The sequence below is a fragment of the Mustela lutreola genome, chromosome 6 (genome assembly GCF_030435805.1).
Source record: "Mustela lutreola isolate mMusLut2 chromosome 6, mMusLut2.pri, whole genome shotgun sequence".
Taxonomy (NCBI): domain Eukaryota; kingdom Metazoa; phylum Chordata; class Mammalia; order Carnivora; family Mustelidae; genus Mustela; species Mustela lutreola.
The window spans coordinates 12,783,260-12,811,060 of NC_081295.1; the positions used below are offsets into that span (position 1 = coordinate 12,783,260).

Consider the following 27,801-nt stretch of genomic DNA (forward strand, 5'->3'; position numbering starts at 1 on the left):
AAAGAAGTAGAAAATAAATCAGAGTATTACCACCCCAAAACAATATTTTCTCTTTAAATAGAAGGTTATATAGCTAGGAACATATGAAATAGATGCATTTTGTGTCTTTTACAAATTTGTGTCATAAAATATGTTCCTGACTAACCCCTTGAGAAGGAACTCCAATGGCCTGAAGTCATGAGCCAAGTTTGAGTTCTTTAAGGTTTGTTTAGTTTTTTGTTTTTGTTTTTGTTATTGATGTTTAGCTGAAAATCGTTGCCAATAAAATGGTAAATTGGTAAGATAAGGACATTGTCATTTTTTACCTAAGAAAACTCTTCAAGGAATTAAAAATTTCTGTAGCTTAGGAATACCTGCCAAACTCTGAGATCTTTTACTGATTAATATAAAAATCCTACCTTAAAAATGGATCATATTTTCTTTGTTTTTTGTGAAATAAAATTACATTTTAAGAATTATAGAGATGGGACTTTAATAGTCAGATTACTAAATTCAGTGATAGAAGTTCTGATGGTTGCTAAAAATTTGAAATGCACAACTACAAAAGATATATTTGTTCATATATTTAGAATATTTAATGTAGTTGCCCACCTTAGCAAGCTGGATAATGGACCACCTTGTTTCCTGTCTTAGAAAGAAAATCCCGAGTAAGGAAAATATTGTGAAACAAATGGTTTTAGGTTTCGATACCACAAACTCATGCTGTTTCTGGAAATGTTTAGTCTGACTCTAGAATTACGATAACTGCATTATAAAGTCTGGCACAAGACCTTCCTTCAGGGTCTAGAAGGAAGGTGGATAGGAGATGACCCATCTCTTTGGCTAAGCATTTATTTTCTATTTGAATTTTAGGTGGTTAAACAAGCTTGGGTTCGCTGTAGTCCATCATGAATCTGTTACAAAGGATGAAGGTATGTTCTATATTAAATTTCTGAAAACTTAGCAAGAATATTAGGATGAGATGGATGGAAATACAATGTCAAGTTCTATGCTTGGTCTTGTCCTAATGAAACATACTTTGGCATTTAAAATTATCTGAAAATATGTAGAAGCAGACATATTCACACAGACTCACTGACATGGAATAGAGCTTCCCATGCTGGCTAAGAATGCTTTTTACACTTCACCCACACATTAGCAGCTGTAGGCTTCACTGACATCTCAAACAACTGCCAGTGCAAATGTTTTATTGCCCCACTCACTGAATTCTTACTCAGAGACATGATCTCGTCATGATCTAGACAGATAACTTTCATCCCACTATTTCCTCTCTGATATTTTAATATTTCCACCAGGTGTATGCTGAGGCTAATTACTCTATGTCTGTGCTAGGAAACTGAATGTCAGATTAGGACACAGGCCATATTTTTAGCTCAGTCTGTAGTTCTCTGGGTTCAAAGCTACAGGAGTCAAAATCTTCTTAATGATGCAATTACTCTTGAATATTGAGAAGAAGGAGGCTTTTGGTGCCAGGGTCACAAAGTTAATACTATTTATGAAGTGCTCAGGCCATATAAAACTTGGGAATTGGAAGGTGGGGTGTTATATCTTTGGATAGCAAAAATTATAAAAGCTGAATTTGAGAAATGGAAAAGTGGTAATGTGATTTAAAAGAATAAAGAACCACAGTGCAAGAGTGTGAAATCAGTGTCCTGACCATCTCCTCAGTCCTTTTTGCCACAACATCAATACCCATTGTATATTTGAAATGCGGTTATAGAGTGTGAGGAAAAACATCATTGCACAAAAACCTTCTCCCTATCCTGGTAGTTAAGGCTTTCTGTGATATGGCCTCAAGCAAACTTTCAGCTTCATTTTTTTTTTGCCACATCTTTTAGGGGTCTCCATATAGTTGGTTCAGACAACACCCTTAAACTGGTACTCATATTACTCTGTGCGCACTGTTGATGGTTTACGTATGCTGCCATTTTCAGCTCCTTATGGCTCTTACGATTAAAATGAATCACTCCTGATTTTATGATCCCTTAGTATATGACTCACACCTCTTTTGAGGAATTATTTTATTTTCCCTGAGCTATGGCTAGTCCTCTTCATACGTATTAGACACCAGTGAGGGCGGAAACCCTAATATGGTTATTCATTTTCTCCCCTCTTATGTAATCTCCTTGCACCAGGTAGCTCCATAGATGAGTCCTTTCTGACTCGGATTGGAATTGCAATAGCCAGATGGAGCAAAACCTCTGCTCATGCATTATGGAATGAGTGATGACAGTGTTGAAACATAAAACATTTTCATTTTTGTATAGAATGCTACAGTGAGAGTGAACAGGAGGACCCTGAAATCGCTGTGGAGACACCACCCCCTCCTTACTCTGCAGAGACTTTCTCTCCTTTGGTACGTACTGACCTCATTAGTCTATTGGTCACGATCAAGTGCGTGGGTGTCATTCCTTCCAATGGCATAGAATGTACTTTGACCAATAAATTTTTAGAATGGGCTAAATTAAGGTATCTGCCAAGCAGCAAGTGCACTTCTCAAATTTTGAGTCTTCTCTATAGCAACCCCCTGGTATGAAAAAATTGGTTTGTGTGTGACCCACAGATGTATCTTGCTGACAGGACTTATGGTAATGCACAGGGCTTCTAGGCCAGTGCTTGCAGGCAGAGATTTGTTTTATAATCTTTACTTATACCCTACCGGTCTTCAGAAAGAGCTGAAAGTGCCTTTCCTGGATGCAGGCATTATAACAATGCAAAATGAACATAAAGGGGACGAAGGCCATAGATGAAGGGAAAATTAGAATCCAACAGGCATCAGGAAGCCAGGAATGGGGTTAGTGCATTCAATCTGCAGGTAGAGTAATTTTTCTGTATATTCACTAGAGAGAAGTCCATGTTTAATTCTTAGCTTTGGAAGCATCCATCATTAAGTTCAGGTTATTAATGGATGTTAAGACTGAGGCACGTTGCTTTGTATTTATTATTTATTTATTTACTTATTTATTTTTCAGTTTTAAGAGTTTTTAAATTAACGTATAATGTATTATTTGTTTCAGGGGTACAGGTGTGGGATTCATCAGTCTTACACAGTTCATAGCGCTTACCGTAACGTGTGCTATTGTGTTGCTCTGTATTTAGAGGCTTGTTGACTTTATAGTGATAGCCCCTAGAAGGATCCAAGAAAAATTTATTTGGGGAAGTTTATTTATGGTTCTTCTACCTTCCGTGTGCCAGGATTTATATAGGTGCTTTAAATAAATAACCATTTACCACTGCCCCCAATAACCCTGAAAGGCAGTATTATTTAATCTGAATTTCACTGATTATTAATGAACATCTCTTCATATTTATTGGCCATTTGAATTTTGTTTTGTGTAGTGTCTGAAATATTTCGCATATTTTAGCTGTCTTACTATTGTTATTTTGTGTTTATAAAGTTTCTTTATTATCCTATCCATTAGCTCTTTGTCAGTTAAAAGTAAGGTACATCTCCTTTTCTGTTTCATGGCTTTTACGTTTTTAGATGGTTTCATGATTTCTTTTTGTAGATAGTTCTTCTTGATTTCAGTGTGGCAGGTTCTTCCATTACTTCTGTTGTGGTTAGTGCCTTTGTTTCTGATTTTAAGCATTGTTTCCTATTGTTAGGTCATGGGAAGGTGAATATGGCTGTCCTCATCTCGTGATTTAGGAAATAGAAGTTCAGAGGTAGAATGGTCTGGCGATGCATGCAGTGAACGGGGTGCCTCAGAAGGGAACCCTGGTGTGTCTTGTTCTATTGTACATGTTCTTTCCACCCCTGTTATGGTGTTTGTCCATCCTTGGACCCAAGTAATGGGAAGTTCTGATAGGTCAGCAGCTCCTTCACTGACCTCTTCTGTCAGAATTTTTAATTTTGTGTGATGAAGTTTACATCTTTGTGTTTTTGCCAGTTTCTGGATTTAGGATATTAAATAACATTTAAATGATGACCTCTACTGTTGTCACCTGCTGTCAGTGGAGAATTGTGGTCCCTTTTCTAGTTTACTTGGCTAGCAACCAAAACCAGAAATAATTATTTGTTGACTGAGTGTGTTTACCAAAATCTCTATGCAATAGGACTAGTCTATTAAATTAAGAAAATTAAACTTTGAATATGGTAAAATTTGGACTGTTTTTTTAACTAGACTTACAATATGTCCCATTTTAATATATTCATAATGTGCCCTTAATGGAGTCTTTCTCCTCTTCTAAAATCAGCTTCTGAATTTAGGAAAGATTAAATAGACACACCTTGGTTTAATAGAGAAGCATTTATTTTTGTTTAGTTTTCCTGTTTCTGTCTCTCTTTGTCCCTGTCTCTCTTCCCTCTCTCTCTTTCTAGCTCTTTCTCTCTGTCTCCATCTCTATGTTTGTCTTTTCTTCTCTGTCTGTCTTTCCCATTTTAACCTGTGACACACAATGATTTGGTCAGTCCGCCATCCTTCTTTTCCTGAAATTCTCTCTCTTTCCCACTGTCTGTCCCCCGTGACACTTATATGATTCAGTTTAGTTCTAAAATACTGTGATTTTTATTATTCTAGTGGCAACTAGTATCACAGTTTACCAAGAGCATTGTCAGGCATCTAGAACTCTACCGAAAGTAAAAGCAACCAACTTGTCTTTTTAGATGAGGGATCATAGTTCAGTTGAATTATACAATGTGAATCTTACCTGATGTTACAGTAGAAGCTCAGGGAATGCTTGTTTCCAAACAAACAAATGAAAGGATGTATATGAGACCAATAAGTTAGGTCATTGAAGTAGGAGGTTTCTTTAGGATTTTCTGAGTCATTAATCAAATGTTATTTTTTTAAAATTCTAAGTTGAGCATTTTTCTGGAAGGCCACTAAGGCTAACATTATTTTTCTAAAGAAATATATTGGAAATAGATAAATGTTGAACAGTTAGATTTTATTTTCCTTAGAAACAGAATATGTTCCTCCTGTTCACATATTTTCCAGGCAGATTTGTTTTTGTTTCCTCTTGTTTCTGAAAAACAGACATGCAAGACACTTGGTTAAAATAACATTTAAGCTTTTTATTGAAATAAATGAAAATTGAAAAACTCATGGTAACTTTTTTCCAGAGAATGAATCAACTTATTGTTTTGGCTCAATCTGGCATAAGCTAGCCATGACTGAGCTATATACGCCTAGGTGAAAATTTTTTTTCTCTAAGTTCTTGCTTTAAAAAAAAAATATTTGGGGTAGTTAGCTTTCATTTTGGAATGATGACTCAAAAATATAAAATAGTGCTATTCTGGGAAATTATCTCCCCAAAATTAGAATCTTGAATTAAAAATGTAATTCAGTGTCCAGTCATTCTAATTGCTGCAAACTGTAAGATGTCAACAGTAGACCAGTTTGGACCTCTGCTTCTAATGGCTGGAGCCACCTGCCTCAAGAGAATAAAGAACAGTCTTTATTATGAGGGTCTTCTCTGAGTGAACAAGAGGCTTCTTCTTGAGAAGACTTCACAGGATGGAGAATTTAAAGGACATCCACTGATTCACAGAGCAATTAGAAATGGCGACCTTTGACAGGCTTACTAAAAAGGCTTAACGTAGTTGGGACCCTGTATATTTCACTTGGGAAGGTTCTCTGTAGAAATCAGTATCCATGATTCCTTGAAATCCATGATTCCTTGAAACCCACAAAAGAGCAAAAAAAAAGAACTGACTTCATTCACATTTCAAACTCAATAATAAGTTACAAAGTGATTTAAAAGCTTAGCCGTCGATAAAAAGTGGTCACACATGTTTTGTCTCTAAGTTTAATTATGACAAGCATTGTCTGGTAATTTGATCTATATATGCTTATTCATTCATTTAACAAATTTTGTTGAGAGCCACTATTCTAAATATTTGGGACACATGAGTAAATAAAGACAACAATGTACTTCTTCACAGAGTCAAGCTTTGAGTTGAGAGAGACTGATAATTAATAATCACCATTCTAAGTACATTATCTGCTATGTAGTAGAAATAGAGTAGGGTGAGTATGGGGAGATAAGGTGCGGGAGGTGGGATTGTGGTCATGAACAGAGTACCGGGAGAGCCCAAGTGAGAGTGGAGGTCTGAGCAGAACACTTGGAAGGTAGTGTGAGAGACAGTCAGGCGGATGTTGGGGAAGAAGTTCTCTAAGCAAAGGGAAGAGTTAGAGCCAAGATCTCCTTGGTGAGTAGGGAGCAGGACAGGGAGGCCAGTGTGGCTGAAGCAGGGGAGTTAAGATGAGAATAGCAGGAATTGAGGTTGGAGAGTAGTGGTGGCCATATCACCCAGGGCTCCAGGGCCCCTTGGGCTTTAATGGTTTGAGTGACTTAGGGAGCCTTTGGGAGTTTTGAGCAGAGGAGTGATGTGATCAGTTCCATCTTGAAAGGACCACTCAGTTTACTTTATGGGAGAGACCTGGGAGGTGGGGGTAGGATAGAAGCAAAAATATCAAGGGTGGGTTGCAGTGATCTAGTGTGAGAGATTGGGGTCAGGGCATAATTGAAAAATGGAATGGGCAGATTTTTGAATTTGGTTGGAAGGACCACCCAGTGGGTAGATCAGATAGGAGAGAAACAGCAAAGGTAAACATTTATAACACCAGCTTCAAAGAGTGCCTACATATTATCTTAGCATGGTCGTCCTCTTATTTTGGTGCTTTTTGAAGTATAATTCCTTTTCTTTCTAAATGGTGAAAAAAATCACCAAAGCAAACTGAAGAAGCTGTAAATAAAAATAAACACTGCTGACAATTGCCCCTTGGCCAGTGGCAGAGGAGGAAGTAAAAAATGAAACACAGAAATGGGTAAAATCAGTTTTAGAAATTCAAACTAATTTTGAGAAGATGAATCTCACACAGCTGTTTACTAAATATCACTCAATCTTTTGATACAGGTACCATATACTAGAAATGCTCACAACTGAGATAGTTGTATGAAAAATTTATCAGTGGCTACAAACACAAGCCAGGTAAAGGTAGAAAGAAAATTCATCTTTATAAGAGTTATCACAAGTTCTATGGTTGAACATTTAATGGATTTCAAGACCCCTTCTTTTTTTTTTTTTTTTAAAGATTTATTTGATAGAGGGAAAGAGAGAGACAGAGAGAGAATGAGTGTCCTAGTGGGGGGAGAAGCAGGGAGAGAGGGAAAGAAGCAGATCCCCTGCTGAGCACGGATCCCAATGCAATCCAATCTTACAACCCTGAAATCACAATCCGAACCAAAAGGCTTCAAGGCTTACTTATCTGACTGAGCCACCCAGGTGCACCTGATTTCAGAACTTCTAAAATTAGCCTTTGCATCTTTCCCCTTGCTTCAGCAGTCCATTTCAGACTCCTCTGGTAGTCCATCACAAGCCATGGAAGCCATCATGCCTTCCATTCCCACGGGTCCTACAATCGGTCTTGCTGGAGTTCTAGAAATAGCAGGCAATTCTCTTTGTCTCCAATCTTTCTTTCTTAAAAAACAAAACAAAACAAACAAACAAACAAACAACAACAAAACAAAACAAAAAAAACCCACGTCCAGATCAGTCTTCCCGAAGTGTGGTTCTGATGGTACTGACTCACCTGCACAAGACCATCCTGGGACTCCTTGTGCTTATCAAATTAATTTTTGACTTGTTAGTGTGGTATTTGAGGCCCTTGGGTTTATTTCAAGCTCTCATTACAGTCCTGTTGCTGATTTCTCCTCTATCGGTGGCCCAGTACACTGCCTGCTGTCTCCCCAAAGCTTTCCAGACTTTTCTGCTCTTGCACTTGCATTGGTAAAGTTTCTCCACTGGTAGGAGCCACGTACTCCCACCCCAGTTCCATTGCTTCCAGTTCAGATGTGACTTCCTTCACTAGAGCTTCCTCATCCTCTAAATCACGATAATTCTGCCCTCTACTGAACTCTGTATGTTCCTATTTTTATGGGGTTGGGAAGGCAGGGGGCACCTTTTTCAAGTTGTTATCATTTGCCTTGTATTATAGCTGGGCTGTGTGGACTTGCCCCGAGCAGACGGCTGGCAGGGAGACTGTCTCCACACGGGGCTCTGACTCAGAAGGCTGAGGAACTCTTGGCTCACCTGTGTTGGGGGAGGGGAAGGTGTCACCCACAGAGAGTTAGCACTGGGCGCCAAACCACGGGCTTGGAGCTGTGGTTTGAAAGCAAGCCCTGGCTCTGGTTTTCCCCTCCTATTTATAAGGCAAAAGTAAAAAGTCTGCTAACTTTGTTGGTTGCTGAAGAATGTGGGGAAACGGGGTCTCTCCTTATTGTAAGTTAAGTTGGTGCCTCCATTTTGGCCATTTGACTGTCTGTAAAAAATTTAAAGCACTCACATGTTTGTGTCAACTATTCCACTTATAGGAACTTACCCTATAGATTAAACTCAGGCGCCGAAAAAGGCAGAAGGATGTTGGGAAACCACCCAAGTGCCCCTCAAAAGGAAATGCAATACAACCAGAGAACGGACTATGTCGCTATAGGAAAAAAAAAAAAAAAGCTCCATTTGTCCAGATGGGGAATGAGTCCCTAAATATAAGAAATGGTAAAAGCAAGAACAAAGGGCATACTGCCAACAATGTAAACATTTTTTAAAGCTCAAGCTTTGGAGCCAGCCTGGACCCACTGCTTATGAGCCAGGGACCCTGGACAAGCTTTGTCACTTCTCTGGACTCAGATGTCTTATCTATAACATGGAAGTGCTAGGAAGCCAGTGACTCTCTGGTAGTCACTTCCCTTCCTAGAGCTGTTATAAGATAAGAATGAGCTAACAATGGACTGCTCTTCATTCTTCAGATGTTATTAAACTCCTATAGTGTGCTGGACCCTGCCTGGGGTGGTAGGCACACAGCAGTGAACAAGACAGGCCTGGTCTAGAGAGGGGGAGTGGGTGCTTAAAAAAAAAAAAAAAAAAGCTTTCTCTAATTAAAGCTATTTTTCTAATTATTAGATTTTTTAAAAAGATTTATTCATTTATTTTGGAGAAAGCACATATGCAAGGAAGGGGAGAGGCAGAGGGAGAGGGAGAGGAGTCTCAAGCAGATTGCCATCTGGGTGTGGAGCCCAATGTGGGTCTCGATCTCAGGACCCTGAGCTGAAATCAAGAATCGACCACCCCTGGGATGCCTGGGTGGCTCAGCTGGTTAGGCGGCTGCCTTCAGCTCAGGTCATGATCCCAGCGTCCTGGGATCAAGTCCCAGATCGGGGCTCCTTGCTCAGCAGGGGGCCTGCTTCTCCCTCTGCCTCTGCCTGCCACTCTGTCTGTGCTCACTCTCTCTGACAAATAAATAAATAAAATCTTTAAAAAAAAAAAAAGGGTCAACCACCCAGATAGCCCTCTAATTATTAAATTCTTAAAGTCAGAGGCAGTGTCCACTATCTTTTTCCTTACCCACAACATTTATGACTGTGCCTACCACAATTTGAAATGAAATATTTATTTCATGGACCGATAAATGGGCAGGTGGGTGATTGTAACTTCATCCACGTTCTCTGCCGATCTTTCGCGCTACCGTTACTTCCCCAGGTGAATTAGAACGTCACTATTTTACACTCGTCTAGTACTGTCGCATGGGTTAGAGGAAGGTGATTTCATTTGACGTTGACAAAAGTTCTGCATTTTACCAACGAGGAAGCCAAGGAGAAATAAAGTTATCACAAATACCCTTTGCAAGCTTAAATTTACCTTTGACTAAGAAGATTCTTTCATGTTATCCTGTTTGCTCCTCTTGATAAATCTGAGTCAGCCAGGCGGGCAGCTAAGACGCTGTGTGTGTGTGTGTGTGTGTGTGTGTGTGTGTGCACGCGCGCGCGCATCGACCATGTGCCAGGTACTGTTGCCGATAAAGGAATGCTGAATTGAAATGGACAGTATCTTTCCCCCGTAGCAGGCTAAGTCTGAGTTGAGGAAGAGGCACAACAAATTTGTAGTTCAAACAAATACTCCCAAGTGCTGACAAATGCTGTGTAGAAGATAAACAGGGGTAAGGGCTAGGGAGTGGCTGGGGTGGAGTGTGGGGGGGATGTTCTTTCTGACTGTGAGGCTGAGGGGCCTGCTGATACTTGAAATGACACCAGGATGGTGAGGAGGAGGCAGCCACCCAGAAATTCACGGAGAGAATGTTTCAAGCAGAAGAAACCTGTGCTCAAGGAATGTGAAGAAGGCTTCTGGGACTGGAGAGGAGAGGGAGCGGGAGCTGGCGGGCCAGACAGGGCCCCATCCAGGCCTTGTCAGCTATACTGAAGGCTGCGGCTATTTTTGTGCTTGTGATGGTCAGTTATTAGCGGATGTTCAGCAGGGGAATATTGTGATCTCTTTTATGGTTTAGAAATACTCTAGGGGTGCCTGGGTGGCTCAGTCGCCTAACCATCTGCCTTCGGCTTAGGTCATGATCTCGGGATCCTAGGATGGACTCCCACATCAGGCTCCCTGCTCAGTGCGGAGTCTCCTTCTCCTTTTACTCATGCTTGCACGCTCTTCCCCCCCACCTCTCAAACAAATAAATATTTAAATAAAATCTTAGAAAGAAAAAGAAGCACTCTTATTTTTTGGAGGATGGACTAGGGTAGGGAGTGGGTGAGTAATGGTGGCAAGAAAAAGTCAAAGGAATAAGACTTAGAAGTGAGGTGGTTTCTTTAAGGTCACTTGGAAAGAAGGGATTGGAGAGAGGAGCAGGTCCTTTGCCACCTTATCAGATGGGGGTCAGATGGGGGTGTGTGCTCTACAGGTGTTTGGGTTTTTAGAAGAATGCTTCTACTAGCATATGGCAGAAATACAGACAGTACTTCCTAGGGTTTAGCAGCAATTGACTGGTTTGCTGTTATTAACGTGGTCAGTAAAAGAGAAGGAAAGCCTATGGATATGTTCCTTTTTTTTTTTTTTTCTCATTTGGTTCCAGTATGTTTAATCTTAAGTTATTCCTGTATTTTTTTTTAACATATACTTTGATTAATGTTGCTTAACATTTGTATGCTGACTTACTTCATCCTAATTACAGAATGTTGGTGGCTATCTTAAACTGTTTTCCCTATGTCAAATATGTGTTTTTAAACAATTCCAGGAAAAAGATTTTAGAGCTAATCAACATTTGCGTTAAGCTTCTTTGATAAATACAGATATCGTAAGTAAGTGTTGAATCACTAAATTCTACACCTGAAACTACTATTACACTGCATATTAATTAGCTGGAATTTAAATTAAAAATATACATTAAATGGGAAAAAGAGCGTTCACGTTGAAAACGCATATACGAAAATTAGAATGATACTGAGAAGATTAGTATGGCCCCTGTGCAAGGATGACATGCAAATTCGTGAAGAAAACGGGAAAAAGCAATATTGATTTTTTAACTTAATCATATAGTCGCTTCATTAAAACTTAGATCTTTAATGTCTTTAAGTATTATCATTAAAAAGTAAAATATTTAAAACTCAAATATTCTGAAATGAACCGCTGTGCAATTATTAACCTCTAATAGATAAAATAATAAATTTGTTTGAGATCATGAAAATATTTTGTGGGAGTATTTGCATTATAATCAGTGACAGTCACTTCTAGATCCTGGGGTTAGGATAAATCATTTGTAGCAATTCTACAGAGAATTTTGGGGTGTCCGTCCATAAGAGACTGAACTACTCCAGGCTGTTTTTCTTCTAGACCATTTTGTATTGACATTAATTTGTTACCAACTATATGTCAGGCACAGATGTAAAAAATAGGTAAAAATAATAGTTAAGAACAGCCTGTTCTCAAGTATCTTACCAAAAAAAAAAAAAAAAAAAAAAAGAGTAAGTCCATCAGCAATTATAGAATTAGTTGACAAAGTGACATTCCACCTGGCATGATAGAAGCCTGGGAGTACCATACAGAGCTACCCACCTGGTCTGAGGCCAATGAAGTCTTCTTGGAGGAGGCAGTCCTTGAACTGATACTGAAGGATGGGCTTATGTTAGTACATGCGAGACTGTCACTTCTTCCTGCCTTCATTAGATTTACAGTGAGAAGTTTTGTAAGTATATTAATTACATGGACAGTTCATAGAAGGCACTGAGCTAAATGTTCTCTGTTTGACTGTGGCTATTGTTAGCTACACGTGGTAGAAATAATGATCTGTGATTTAGCACCATATTACCTATAAAGCATGTTTCCATTGTGATGGCTTTCCAAGATCATTTTGATTATTATTTTGTTAATCTCTCTTCTAATAAAAACTCCCTCTGGACTGATACACATCATCTGTTTTCTTATTTTCTCTTTTTGTCTCTCTAGTTATTCCTTGTTTTTTCCTTGCTCACTCTTCTTTTTCCATTTAAAAATCAAATTTCCACATGTTACATGGTGCAAGAGAAGAGATGATGGATTGAAAACATTTGAGTTGTGTTTGAGTAGTACCTCCAAAAGGATTATGCTTCACAGAAATTTCTGATGCTCTACGAACATGTCTTTCCCTTAGTCCATTAAGCAGTTTTGAGGTCCCAAAAGGTTCATGGAAAAAGTACTATAGCAGCTATGTGCACAGGATTTTGCTCAAATAGCCCATTTTGCTAATCAAATTACAGTAATATCAACAGGAACAACAGGGAAAGCTTGCACTTCCACCAAAGCCAAGTTTTACTAAAATAGCTCACAATGGGGGAACGTGTTGGGACTAGTTCTGAATGGTATTTTTGTTAATATTTATTTTCTAGATCATTCTAATGAGTAAACAAGTCTTGGCATTTATTTGGACAGCTTGGGGTCTGTGCATTATCTCCTCTAGATAACAAAGATTTTATTTAGTGGGTTATAGATCTTTAATCTCTTAGTTGTTAAATGATCTGAATGATTTAAGGCAATTGATTTGCAAACTCATTGACACATTCTTGAATGGAAAGTTTTCATGTCTGTACAAATGTATTATTAATAAGGTGCATGTGATGAATAGTATATTAACTGGATATTTTAATGTCGTGCTTCTAAAAAGTGGATTTACTGATTATTTGACAATGCATATCTAGTATTTAGCTAACTAAGCATACATTGGGTAAATGCAGGCTTTTCCCATCAGAACTCAAGAGTTTAGAACCTACAAAATTCTTGGGAACATACTAGATAGAAATCAACCCTTTTGAGTTAGTTGCAATGATTCTGAGGTTTTGGGGAGAAAAATCCTACTTTGCTCCTTGGCTTCTTCCCTCTAACCATTTTTTTTTTTTTCTACCACGTTGGAATGTTGAATGCTTGAAATTGATGAATCTCAACTATAAAATGTCTTCTCTGTTTCATCTGCCATTGGAGATATATGATGACCCAGAGAACACTGTTTCTCTCATCTTGATTTTTGGATTTTATTGATAAAGAAAATGAAAAATGAGGGAACAACATATAGTTGCCAGATATTTATTTTGCTTTGTAGGACATTAAAAAAAAAAAAAAAAAACCTTTAAAAAGACAAATACTAACATCTACTATCACCATTTTCCAAAAGAAGTCATATTATTTTATCATCAAAATGATACTAGGATAAAATCTCAGAATAAAAGAAGTCCTTTCCAAGAGAAGGTGATTGGTGATGTTGCACTGATGTTTTCTCCATGAGCAGATGAACATTTTGCCAAGGACTCTTATTCATTCTTGCATTGTATGTTGGGAGCTGCTTTCAGAAGATCCCTGTAACCTCAGCCTACTTCGTACAGTCTAGGTGCAATTGCTGATTTCTCTTTAGTGAATTAAGAGTTTGCAATGGATTCTTATCTTTTTTGGTGAATGTTTATTAAAGGTTTCAAATTATTAAAGAACTAATGAGCTAACATGATTTTACCTATGTAGTTACAAGCTATTGCTGGGTATGTGCTAAAGAATATATATATATATATGATATTGGAGAACAGAAATGTATGGACTTTATCCACATCCATGCTTTCTACTCAGTTAATATTTTGCTTCTTATCTGGCTTCAGCTTTTGTTTTCTCTCTCTTAATTACCTTTCTCAAGGGTTTTTGCTCTATCAGTGAGAATTCAGTGATTGATTACAATCTACTTTTTCCTCAAAGTATCCTTCAGTATTTCAAAGAATCTCCCAAAGGGACCTTTTATATTTCTAGGGAGCACTGAAAAATAGGGTAAATCATGTTATGGAGATGTTTCAGATCCTTAAACAAAGAATTCAAAGTTATACAAATTGGTTTTGGGCAATGGAGTCATAGTTCTTGCCATAGGAATATAAATATCATGCAATTTTCTTCTGATTGTTTTTTAAGACTAGTTTAGGTTTCTTTGGTATCTTTTTTAATAAGACATTACGGTACACAACTGAGCCCCTGGCATGTCAATTAAACTTGCAGTTGTAGATCCATAAGAAGTAGGATGAAATTTAAATTTAAATGTAATCTTAACTGCATTCCTTGTGGCAAATACTGGAAATACAGAATAGAAACAGACCAATTCTCTGTCAGTGTATTTTACCAAGTCCTTGTAACTGTTTTATAATAAACTTTGCTGTGATCTGTTAAAAAATCTTCAAATTAAGTAATGAAGTTTAAGAATTGTAATTTTCCCCTCATAGCAAATTTAACTCAAACAGAATAAAAAGGGATCGAACTAATAATCGCCACGTGAAATATAAGAATTAAGGTCTTATGCAAGGCCAGTGCAGCTATTTCCCTGTCATAGAGATAAAAAGTTAAATATGGTGTCTTCAGCTGTTTGGAAAAAAAGGGTTAAATACAAAACAAAAACCAATTATTCTGAGTTACATTTGGTAAAACAGGTGAAAAAAAAAAAAAAAAAAGCGAAGGCCCAAAACTTGTGAATGGTTTTTAAAACAATTTGTTACTAATAATTTTTTTCTGAAACCCTGGAATACCTCTGTTAAAAATGGAAGATAGAGAATGCCAGTTTAATCATGATTTATTTTATTCTTTTTGGTTTTATTTGTGAAACAGGCTGCACAGCAGGCATCTTCCTCTTCACCCAAATCTTGTTCTTCCTCTTCCTCGGAAAGTACCATAAAGACAAACAGCAGTTTGGCCTCCTTATCTAGAGAGAGACAGTCCTGGATCGACATGGTGAATAGTTCTGCCACGGCTGACGATGAGGGACAGTCTATAACATTGGCTGTGCAGGTTCACTCATCTACACCCTCAGAGGCAAACAGTTGCAGGGCTCTGGAAAACAGCTTTGCCACATCAGAAAGTGGATTTTTGAACTCTTTGTCTAGTGATGACACGTCTTCACTGAATAGCAACCTAGACCATCTGATTGTCCCAGACAAGCCCGCTGGATCCAAGATGGTGGACAGAGGTAAACCAAGAAGTTGTTTACTCTTTTATAGAGAATGAATATTTGTGGGTGGATCTAGAACTCTAATTTGTAATAAGAAGTATGTTGAAAGTCATGGATGATGATTCAATAATTATGTAATCAGGTGGGGCTGAGGCCAAGGGATGCTTCTGTCAGAGTTTGTATATGGAAGGCTCCAACTTCAGGGCCATTAATTACCCACAGAAGTGTCACTGGCCACATGCTTACAGTTATTAGACATGTGATTTTCTACCAATCTGAGGAAAAACTTGACTCATTTTTGATCCCATGTCCTATGCCCTGGAGCTTATGGTGATTAGATTAGGGTTTTGTAGATTGGTATCTTGTGGTTCCAAATAAATGGAGAGCAACCACCTACCCTGGGCCACAACCACAGAAAAGGTCTAGCTCCTTGTTAGTTGACTCCTGAAGGTGTCTGTGTGGTTAACGGGGAGACAGACAATTTATATGCACTTTGGAAGGCAGCTCTAGAACTTTCAAGCACAAAGAAGAGCATGGTTTATGCTCCTGGAAAAAAAAAAGAAAAAACGAAATATTCTAAGTCTTATAGCAAAAGAAACAGTTCATGGAGTATAGAAATTAATAATGTGAACTTTCTTCATACCCTGTGATAATTGGTCTTTATCTTTTGTTCAGTGGAACTTTTTTTATTATTAGTTTTCAGTCATGAGTGTCTTTTTGCATGGTTTCTACCTTATTTACTAGGGTGTAAAAACATACTTGCCTGATACAAGATATTGGGCAACAAGATAATGCCGAGTTTCACTGTATTTTTTCAGTGTACTTTTGAAAGAAAGTTGACCAGTGAAATTCTCATGCTGTCTTTCCAGAATGGCCCGAAGACACAGATGACCACTCTTCCCTCTCCTCTAGCATAATCAGGGAAAGTTTATTTAAGTCCTCAAATACCCTATTTAAGTCCAGACATACCCTATTAATTTAACATTTGCTATCAGGGTAATTTAACCCGAGGACCATGATTGTAGTCCCAGTTGTGTGTCTGTATTCAGTATTTTGAAATATGCAAATCTGAATGCTCAGGCTGGGAATTCATTCTCTAAGTCATCACAATTGTTCACTCCTTGTGTCCTTACCGGAAGATGCTTCATCCAGCTGAGTTATCTGCCTGGAAGCTATGGCATTTGTGTTTAGTACCTCTAATTTAGGCCAGTGATCTACTTCACATTTGAAAAAGTGGAGTGTGAAAAGTCACTGGTGAAATAACCCTTGTCTAGAAGTGAAGGGGGTGGAGTAGGGTGCAGGGTGGAAAGAGCACCAGTGAGGAGTACAGGGGGTCATGGGTGGGCTCTGATGGATGCAACACAGGAGACGTGAGCTGGCCTAAGGTTTGAGAGGTGCTGTCCCACACAGAAATGTTGGGTGTAATCTGTCTCCTTGGAAGTACAAAACTAATGTAGATTGTGAGGATGGAAACTCAAGCAAAAAGGCCTAAGAAACTTCTTTTAATGTTGAAAATGGTTCAAATTTGAATGGGTTTTTTGGAAAGTAATGTATTCCTTGTCACTGGAGGTGTTTCCCCATTCTGAGACAATCATTTTCATTGGGTATTAATTGCATATTGATCACAATCTTGAGTCTTTTTTCAAAAAGATTTTATTTATTTGTTTGTTTATTTATTTATTTTAGAGTGAAAGAGAGAGGGACAGAGAGAGAGAGAGAGAGAGCGAGCACAAGCAGGGGGAGGGGCAGAGGGAGAGGGAGGACTTGCTTTTCCCTCTGCACCTCTCCACTCTCTCTGAGGAGTGCAAGTTGAGGCTTGATTCAGGGGTCCTTCTCACCACTCTTGAGTTTGTGACCTGAGCCAAAACCAAAGTGTCATTTGCTCAATGGACTGAGCCACCCAGGCACCCCACTGTCTTTGTTCTTATGAAGACATAATGAAGAGAGCCCTTAAGTATCTTGAACTGCTCAGCCTCTAACTTGATACTTGGAAAAGTCTTCGAGATACAGGGCTGCTTGAACTAAAGAAAATCATGAAAAGTACCACATCTATTATTTGCTTGTGAAAAACTCTTACTTTAATCATTGGGCCATAGGTAGAACTAAAAATTGTCATGTACACACACACACACACACACACACACACACTGCCCCAGGATGAGGTTAGCTTTAAAAGCAAAACAGAAAATAAATTTCCATTTACATTCTTTCCTGAGGGATGACCCTGCAGATTGAGTTTTCTTTAGGATGAATAAGCTGCGAGTCACGGGGATATGTATGTACCTCTTGTCCGTGTCCACATGTCACTTCTGGGATGCTTAAGTTGCAGAGCTGGCTGGGAACCAACAACTCTTTCAGTCTAAGGAAGAAGAAACCTCGTATTTTAAAATTTTGAGTTAAGTGCAGGGTGACCAACAAAATCTCTGTGCTTTCTCCAACAGCTTGACATGAAGGTATTCCTTTCAGTATAAAGAAAGAAAATAAAATTATTTTCCCCTCACTGATATGTTGGCAGTTGCCATATGTCACAAAATTTTTGCTGATGATTTTCTCCTGCTGCTGGGGATTTGGTTAAATTCCCAGAAGAGTTAAACCACATAAAGTCATTGCTATGGAAACAGCAACCTGGTCTTTTCTTGCATTTGCTATGGTTTGTTCTTGAGTCATCAGACTGCATATTATGCATTCTTTTACATGTGTATATTGGTATGCTGGAGAACAAGGTAGCTTTTCATTTCTGTGACTGCTAAAAATTATTTTTTAGCTGCCAATTAAAAAAAGAAAAGCTCTGACATTCCTGTGTCTGAAATATTGTTCAAGGTGTTTTTGTGACAGGGATTGAAGTGTCGACATGGTCCACGACAGGAGTTAGGATTTTAGGTTAAGTCCCAGTCTCAAGATGCATTTGCTAGAGAAAGAAGCTTTTCTCCTAGAAAAGATTCTTAAAGGTTAATAATGGAGTCCTTAAACAAGTAGGGAACATTCGTTACAGCCTTCCTTTTTATTTTGACAATGAGAAAAATGTTTTGCAGTTATGCAATTAAAATTGTGGTTGCTAGAATTTTATACTGAATTTAAATAGCCTTTTAGATATTTCTTCCCTGCAGTGTAAGCTAATAAAAAAAATGCAGGGTGTTAATTGCATCTCATTGCCTTTCTACATTGGGAGTTACAGAGTTCCATAGCTCTCTTGATTCTTCACTGAATTTGTCCTCTAAGCATAGTGGGAAAAGAGGTGATGGGGTTAGTGCAATACTCATCTCAGCTCAATTTTACACTATATTGTTTCCTTCTTCTGTGAGAAGTTATTTGGTCTCTTACTTATGCTCATGTGATAATGACTCCCCTGTATGTCTCTAATTACATTACGCTGACAATGCGGAGACAATTTTGATTATACTTACGCCATGAATGAAGTGACCATACCCTGGATGCTAGAAAGCTAAAAAACCACTAATGACACGAAAACTCTATGTTAATAAATGCTCAAGTACAAGTCCACTCAGAATCAATCTGGGAATCTTGTTGAATAAAAAGCGTTGTTAATGAAGAAACAAGCGTACTGGAATATGCATGATATCTTAAGAATGTGACATGAGCCAGATTTTAAGAGTCAGCAAATATTACCAAAAATTGCACATAATCTGAGTGCAAACATATTATTTTAGGTAGCCATATTATTTTAGGTAGCTAACTCAGCTGCTGTTGTAGGACTTATGCAGCATGCCTCTTTAGGAAGCAAGAAGATTTAAAAAAAAAAAAAAAAAAAAAAAAGTTGAATACAGAAGTCCATTCAATTTCATCTTATTTTTTTGAGTACCTAACATGTCCTCATGCACTTGGTCCTAACAGGAAGACACAGATGAACAAGACACAACTTCTGGACTAAAAAAATTTAACATCTTAATGGGGAGAGCGGGAAGAATAAGACTCATTTAACAAAAGAAAGCATGGTAATGTGAGTGCCCCAGAGCGATAGAAGGTATTCAAGGGATTTAAAGGAGAACAGGAACTTAAAATATGGAAAGTCACATCTAAATAATCTGTGATCCAAGTGGGAAGATCTGCCTACAGAGAGGGGAGCCATGGGAAGGAGGGGTGGAAAAGAAATTTGGATAACATTGAATGCTGGGCTAGTGGTCAGTTTTATTTCATTAGAAAATGAATGACTATTTTTAATCAAGGTACTCATAATATACTTTTAAAATTAGTGATCACAATTTATTTTAAAGTCATGAAAAGCCAGCAAGAGTCAGGCTGAACTAATACCTGAGATACTATACTTTAGAAAAATTATGTCGCTCTAGAATGTGGGGTAGAAGCATGTAAGGGGGACAGAGGAAATTAGAAGAGTTAGGAAACTTTTGTAGTAGGTGGGGTGGCAGTGGATAGAGGAATAAAGTAGAGACTAGAGGGCTTCGATGGCTCACCTATAGGATGAGGACTGGTTTTGGTCTTTGTATCTCTATTACTTAATTTAGTCCCTGGAAGATTTCCCAGTGGTCTTATTTTTCGAACTATAATAGTAAATATTTACTATTAGGAAAATCCTGAATCTATAATTGTTGACCTCAACAGCGCTGCTCTTAGGCATAGATGATCCACCACCTGCTTTGTCTGCTGCGTGCCCAGTGTCTAACGATCCCTAGACAATGTCATGAAATAATGCTGTTAGGTTACCTGCAAATTTGTGTCATGTAACTAGTTCATTTTATTTACGATTATAAGCACCTAACTTATTTATTTATTTATTTATTTATTTAAAGATTTTATTTATTTACTTGACAGACAGATCACAAATAGGTGGAGAGGCAGGCAGGGTGGTGGTGGCGAGCAGGTTCCCCGCTGAGCGGAGAGCCCGACAATCCCGGAACGCTGGGATCATGACCTGAGCTGAAGGCAGAGGCTTTAACCCACTGAGCCACCCAGAAGCCTCTAAGTTATTTTTTAGTGACTATTGATTGCCTGATGTGATTAAACAGATTCTTTCCCCAATGACTTGTATTGCCACTTTTAGAGTATCAAAATTCATATATATATATATAGGCTTATTTCTGCAATCTCTATAGTCTTTCACTGATGTTTTAACTTCAGTTTTGTCAGTATAGTATTAGAGTCTACCTTTATAGTATGCTTTATTATTCAATAGAATATTACTGGCTTTAGCACTCTCTTTAGGTAAGATTTCAATTTGATTTTCAAGCTTAATTTTAAAACTCATATTGGGATTTTGAAAAAAAAATTTCTTGAATTTGCTTAGATTAATTTGGTGAGAACTGCTATCTCTAAAGCATTGAATCATTTCGTTTATGAACATGGTATATTTCCCCATTCCACTCATTTTGTGATTTTTTTAAGTACTGTTTTCTTCTTATAAGTATAGCTTGTGTCTTATTAAGTTTGTTCTTAGATGTTCTATAATTTTTCTTGCATTTGTGAATGGAATCTTTTAATTCCATTATATTTTATAATTATTACTGCTGATGTGAAGAGATGAGGCTTCTTTTTCATATTTGCCTCACACTAGTCACCCTATGTTATGGTTGGAAGTTGTTTGAATTGTTTCTAGATAAATTTTCCTATCTTTATATAATGACCATTTTAGCTTATCCTTTCTTTTCTTTTTTTTTTTTAACTTGTGATATCAGAATTTGCCTGAAGTTTATTTGCTTTTTTACTCTAAAAAATAGTCTTTGACATTATTAGTTGCACATTATTTTTATTATCTGTTTAATACAATTCTACTTTATCTTTATGAAATCTTTCATTATTTAGAATTATTTAGAATTATTTTGTGGGACCTTTGCTAGCTCCTTAAATTAATTGCCTAGTTGATTCACTTTCATATCTTTTTCCTAGTAAATATGTGCAGGTTCTGCATACCTCCTTGACTGACACTTGGAGTTTGTGTTATGTAGTACTTTCACTGTTGACCATTTGCAAACAAAAAGTTTTAAGAGTAATTTAACTTTTAATTTCTTCTGTACCCAAACCTAGTTTTAGAAGAATTCTTAAAAATTTCAGTAAATGTTCACTTTAGCAGCACACATAGTAAAATTGAAATGATACAGAGAAGATTAGCATGGTCCCTCCACAGGATGGCACACAAATTCATGAAGCATTTGTATTTTTGTTAACTGGAATTTAAATAAAAACTTACACACACACACACAATTTAAAAAATATTTCAAAGTGAATACCTGTTCAGCTGTCTGCATGGAATTCACAAAAGATCAATGACAAAAGGTCAGTGACATAATTTAAGGAACCATGATCTTTATAGAGAAAGATTATAGGTTTCTTAGAAAATGACAGGGCTATGGCAATCTCTTTTAGCAATATGGTTACACAAAACTAAAGATGACTTCCCCTAATCTACATGTTTTCTTGAGAACAGTCTCCTACAGTTTACACTATTTGCTCTGAGAAGATTCCTGTGTGTTTCTTTGAAATGCTTCTAATCTTATGGTGTCAGGTTCCTTTTTTTTTTTTTTTTTTGATCCTATAATTATATTTCTGGCCCTTTTTGGCCACTCTGGAGTTGTTTCTCTAATCATCCTGTGAAGATACCAGCACATGTCTGAATTTGCAGCTAGAAAGGAGAATTCAAAGGTCAGTTTTCCAGGAAGACTCTTTTCATCAGGGTAAGGTCTAAAGCCTTTGAGGTCTATTCCTGCACTATTAAGTTAAGTTCTAGTTTCTCTCCCTACAATGTTATGCTGTCCTAATTAAAACCAAAGCAAATAAAGTTCTATCTTCTTAAAACTACACAACCATTGTAAGCATAAGATTGAAAAATAATTTTTTAGTAGACTTTTCTCTTTCTTAAAACAATTTTAGGTTCAGAGCAAAATTGAGCAGAAGGTACAGAGTTTTCCCATCTGTTTCCATCCCTTACATGCATGGTCTCCTCCATTAATAACATTCCTTCCACCAGAGTAGGATATTATTACAACTGATTGACCTACACTGACATATCATTATCAGCCAAAGTTCATAATTTACCTTAGGGTTCCCTCTTAGTTGTGTATTCTGTGGATTAGAACAAGTGCATAATGACGTGTATCCATCATTATGGTATCATATTTTCACTGCCATAAAAATCCTCTGTACCCAACCTATTCAGCCTACCCTCCCCCTTACCCCATTGGCAATCACTGACCTTTTACTATCTTCCTAGTTTTGCCTTTTCAGAATGTCATATAAGTAGTTTGCAAAGATGGTTTTGTTTTTTCCTTTCCAATCTTTAAACATTTTATTTCCATTTTTTGTTGCATTAGCTAGAATTTCCAGTACAGTGTTGAAAAGGGGTGGTGAGGGGAGACATCCTTGGCTTGTTACTGATTTTAGTGAGAAAGCTTCAAGTTACTCAAGGTTTATGAAGTTGGCTCTAGGTTTTTGTAGATCTTTTATATCAAGTTGAGAACATTCTCTTCTACTCCTGTTTACTGAGAGTTTTCATCATAAATGCGTTGTAGATTTTTCAAGTGTTTTTCTCTATTTATAGATAGGATCATGTGATTTTTTTTTCTTCTGCAATTTGTTGATGTGATGGATTATGTTAATTAATTTTTGGACATTAACTCAGCCTCACATGCCTGAGATAAATCCCACTTGCTTGTGTATATAATTCTTTTTATACATTGTTGGATTCAATTTGCTAATATTTTGTTGAAGACTTTTATACCTACATTCATGAGACATGTTGGTCTATAGTTTTCCTTTCTTGTAATGTAGATTTTGGTACTTGAGTAATTCTGCCTCATAGAATGAGGAAGGAAATGTTCTCTCTGCTTCTGTCTTCTCAAAGAAATTGTAGACAATTGGTATAATTTCTTCCTTAAATGTTTGGCAGAATTCACCAATGAATCCATCTGGGCCTAGTGTTTTCTGTTTTGAAAGGTTATTAACATTTCAATTTTTAAAATAGAGATAGGTTTATTCATTTATCTATTTTTTCTCATGCTAATTATGACAGATTGTGTCTTTCAAGGGACTGGTCTATTTCTGCTAGGTTATCAAATTTCTGGGCATAGGGTTGTTCATAATGTTTTTTTCATTATCCTTTCAGTGTCTAGTGGGATCTGTAGTGATGTCCCTCTCTTTCATTTCTGGTATTAATAATTTGTGTCCTCTTTTTTTCTTAACTAGCTAAATAATATATGTTTTTACTTTTGGCTTATCTAGCTAAATTGAAATTTAATAAGTATAATTTACTTATTGAGTTTTTCATAATCCAATTCCAAAATTAGTTCATTGTGCTTATTTGGTAGAAGGATAGGTTGAAGGGATAAGAATGAGATCAGGAGTGAACATTTTGATCAAATAATGAATGTTTAAAAAATATTTACTGAGAGTCTACTATCTTCCTGGCACAGTTGGCATTTGGAGATATGTGCATGAATAATAACAGAGACAACAGCCTTCTTACATAGAATTTATAATTTGGAATATATGTTTATTATGGTGGGTAGGGAGACAATTAGGTAAATATAAGAACAGGATGATTTCTGGTAGTGAGTAAGTTCTATAGAGGAAATAAGGTAGGAATATATAATAATGGGGAGTTGGAGGAAGGACCTTGATTTAAATGACTGGTTGGGCAGCACCTGCCTGAAAAGGTGATCTGAGAGCCAAATGGCACAAAGCAGCTTACATATGAAAACAATAGCTGGCAAAGTGCCCCATACAGAGAGAAAATAAGATGCAAGGGCTCTAGCACTAGCATAAGTTTTGCAGTTCAGGAAACCAAAAGAAATCCAGTGTGGCTAGAATAGAGTGGTAGGGGGAAGTACAGGAAGGGATTGGAGAAGTGGGTAGTAGCTGGCTTATGTGGCAACTGTTGTGTCCTGTAAGGTGTTTGGGTTTTGTTCTAAGTGCAATGGAATGATTTTGAAAGCTCGGGATTGTTATGGTGTGCTTTATGTTTTTTTTTAAATTAAATTGATTTATTTATTTTCAGAAAAACAGTATTCATTATTTTTTCACCACACCCAGTGCTCCATGCAATCCGTGCCCTCTCTAATACCCACTACCTGGTACCCCAACCTCCCACCCCCCCACTTCAAAACCCTCAGATTGTTTTCAGAGTCCATAGTCTCTCATGATTCACCTCCCCTTCCAATTTACCCAAACTCCCTTCTCCTCTCTAACACCCCTTGTCCTTCATGATATTTGTTATGCTCCACAAATAAGTGAAACCATATAATTGACTCTCTCTGCTTGACTTATTTCACTCAGCATAATCTCTTCCAGTCCCATCCATGTTGCTACAAAAGCTGGGTATTCATCCTTTCTGATGAAGGCATAATACTCCATAGTGTATATGGACCACATCTTCCTTATCCATTCATCCGTTGAAAGGCATCTTGGTTCTTTCCATAGTTTGTTGACCATGGCCATTGCTGCTATAAACATTGGGGTACAGATGGCCCTTCTTTTCATGACATCTGTATCTTTGGGGTAAATACCCAGGAGTGCAATTGCAGGGTCATAGGGAAGTTCTATTTTTAATTTCTTGAGGAATCTCCACACTGTTTTCCAAAGAGGCTGCACCAACTTGCATTCCCACCAACAGTGTAAGAGGGTTCCCCTTTCTCCACATCCTCTTCAACACATGTTGTTTCCTGTCTTGCTAATTTTGGCCATTCTAACTGGTGTAAGGTGGTATCTCAATGTGGTTTTAATCTGAATCTCCCTGAGGGCTAGTGATGATGAACATTTTTCATGTGTCTGATAGCCATTTGTATGTCTTCATTGGAGAAGTGTCTATTCATATCTTCTCACTATATGGAAAATGGGTATTAGGAAGCTGTAGTAGACGATGTATGTAGTTGTTGAGATATGTCAACAGTGAAATGATGGCCTGGATTAAGTTGATAGCAGTGAAATGGGGCAGGGGCAGAAAAAAATGTACATTTAGGATATATCATACACATAAAATGTAAGAGTATAAAAATCACGAAAGATTCTGGCCTATTTAGTCTATCCCTAGTCTCTAAAATACTCTGCCTTAGCACACGGTGAACATTCTAAGAGTATTTGATAGATGAACTGAGTAAATGAATGGGATCAAATGTGCAAGGGGAAGAGAGGAGTCAAAGATGAGTTATAAGTTTTCCAGCATATTCAGTCTCTCATGTTACTGAATGTAATTGCAACTCTTAGGGACTGGTATCATTTCCTGGGAAAAGGTTTGCTAGTAGGAATTTAACAGCATAATTAAATACATAACTCTAAATATGTACACTGTGGGTTTCCAATAAGGCAAAAAGAAGGATGTTATACAAGTAATTATAGATCACACCAGATGATAATCACCGAGGTAAGGAAAAGAGAGTGCCATCTGAAAAAGTTAAGAGCATTTATCTGCTCCAAACCTTCGTTTCTGCTTAGTGATATTAAAGTAGGTTAACTTCTTCCTTTCTTTTGCCTTACTGCTCCTTCCATCGCTTCCCTCCTCCTGCGTCTTCCATTTTTATATTTTGTGTTCCTCTGTCTCCATCATGGACCCACATGGTAGGTGGACTCAGCAGTTTATGGAACCAACGTTGACATATTTATCTACAGTACATTGGATTTGGGTCCTTGAATTTAGGCGATTTTCCAGCTATTTTCCCCCTTTTAAACTCTCATTCATCCTCTACCTTGCAAGAATATTAAAAAAAAAAACACAAGGAAATGCCTTTTTTGCATACTTGTCAATGTTTTTTTGTTTTCTTAGGATGTGAGCAGATATAGAAATTTTATGTCTACATTAAATATTTCACCTAATCCTAGGTGCTCCTATGATGGGACAAATACATTTTAAAAACAAATAGAATATTTGTTTTAAGAATGTAGAGCTGCTTATCAGATACTTGGACCACGGACTCAACCTAAGATTATTTCTAAAAATCACTGCCATAAGATGCAATAATAATAATAATAATAATAATAATAAACATTTAAGATTGTCCAGTAGACTAGGTTTCTTCTTATCACAAAGGAATAATGTGGTAGAATTGTATTGAGTCAGCTTACTTAATAGAAGCATCAAATACCCAGGAGAAGAAAAGTTTATGACTCTGGTGGAGAAGATAAATCTAATACCAAAAAATGAGGAAAATCAAGTGAAAGTACTCTCCTCTCAGACTTAAATGAGTACAAATACAAGTACTGGCTTTATACTTGGATGCGTTGTTCTTCACAATCTGATTTCTCTCTAATGGGATTTTTTTTACCTGCCATCTTTTTGTTTTGTTTTGACCCTCTCTTTCCTAACTAGTATTCTTCCAACACTCTATTCTCCATTTCTAAGCTCTTCTGCCATTGTTTTACACAGAGCCCAGTCTACCATGACCACGACTCCTTTTCTACTCCTGATTAGAACTAGATTATCCCCAGGTGCCCAGTTCAAACACCAAGTAGAGAATCTGATTATTCAGCCTGACTCCTAGGTTGCTGACCAGGTTATGAATTTCCTGATCAGGTGCTCTATGGCCCTGTGAGAGCAGAGTTTGCAGTATAAAACCTGGCCACCTCAGAAACAGAGGCTCTGGGTGGGGATTTTTCCTTTGGAAGACAGAATAGTAGGAGCATCTATCTGAGCCTTGGTCTGTCTGGTCCAAGTGGCTATCATCTCAATGGCTGTCTATTGCCTGATTAGAAATCTTTCTTCATTGGGCTTTATTCAAAAGACAATTCATCAAATATATTTATAGTACAGCATAGTGTTTAAGACTGTGGGTTTTGAGTCATTACCTATGTCTCTCTTTGTGGGTTTGGTCAAAGTTTTTAATGTTTCAACAGTCTCTTCCTTCTTCAACAGTCTCTTCCTTCTATCAGGGCTAATAACACTTTTTTCACAGGATTGTTAGAAAGATAATAAAGTCATGTTGGTACAGTAGTCAGTATGGTAGCTTTTACATACTAAAAACTCAGTACCTGATGGTTGTCTCCACCAGCAGCAAAACCAGACAGTCTCTCAAAATTCTACCATGGTAATGTTCTTGATCAGTGGTATCCTTACTGTTAAAATGATTTATCCAGATTTATCTTAGTTACATAATTCAAACTTGTCTGTCAGTATGATTCTGTCTTTTGCCATGTTGGAGAGTTGTCAGAATCACTAACTAGAGGAAGCCTGTAAAAGTTTTTGAATCTCTTGGCATCAGGTCTTCTATTAAATAATATTTGCAAAGTTTTAAAGGCTACACATAATGTCGAAATGGCTATGTAGTTATCCTATTGTGAATAGTGCCTTCCGTGGTCTTTTCCTTTCTCAAAAGCTTGGAACATCCCACATAAAGCAGGGAATACTCTTTTCTACATGAACCTTCCAAGTATTTCAAGGCTGGGAGCTAACCTTGTCTTTCTTAGGATAACATGTATACTTTTTCAGTTTCAAAAAGGGTTCCTTTCAAATTCTGATATGAAATATGGTATGTGAATTTCCTTCCGCACTTATGTTCTAAATAGAAAATAAAAACCACATTCTAGAAAGCACAAGGAAACACCAAAAATAAGATAGTGGGGGAGGCAAAGTTGAAAATACTGCGTTTAAAGAGATAATCTGCATACAGTGTTCTCGACAGCCAAATTC

The 27,801-nt window shown here is 37.4% G+C and overlaps 1 protein-coding gene, 1 non-coding gene and 1 pseudogene across 12 annotated transcripts in view; all 3 read left to right on the forward strand.

Moving 5' to 3' along the window:
- IPCEF1 (interaction protein for cytohesin exchange factors 1) overlaps positions 1-27,801 on the forward strand; it is a 205,630-nt gene that overhangs the window by 159,756 nt on the left and 18,073 nt on the right. For all 11 annotated transcript variants that reach the window (XM_059176708.1, XM_059176710.1, XM_059176712.1 and 8 more), the window contains 3 exons: positions 853-911; positions 2,268-2,356; positions 14,879-15,236. In XM_059176708.1, coding sequence (XP_059032691.1) covers positions 853-911; positions 2,268-2,356; positions 14,879-15,236 — 506 coding nt within the window. The remainder of the gene's footprint in view (positions 1-852; positions 912-2,267; positions 2,357-14,878; positions 15,237-27,801) is intronic.
- LOC131834932 (U6 spliceosomal RNA) lies at positions 11,181-11,301 on the forward strand (annotated as a pseudogene).
- On the forward strand, positions 21,248-21,351 carry LOC131834929 (U6 spliceosomal RNA). The gene has a single exon (XR_009355021.1). It is a non-coding gene; the product is annotated as a U6 spliceosomal RNA (small nuclear RNA).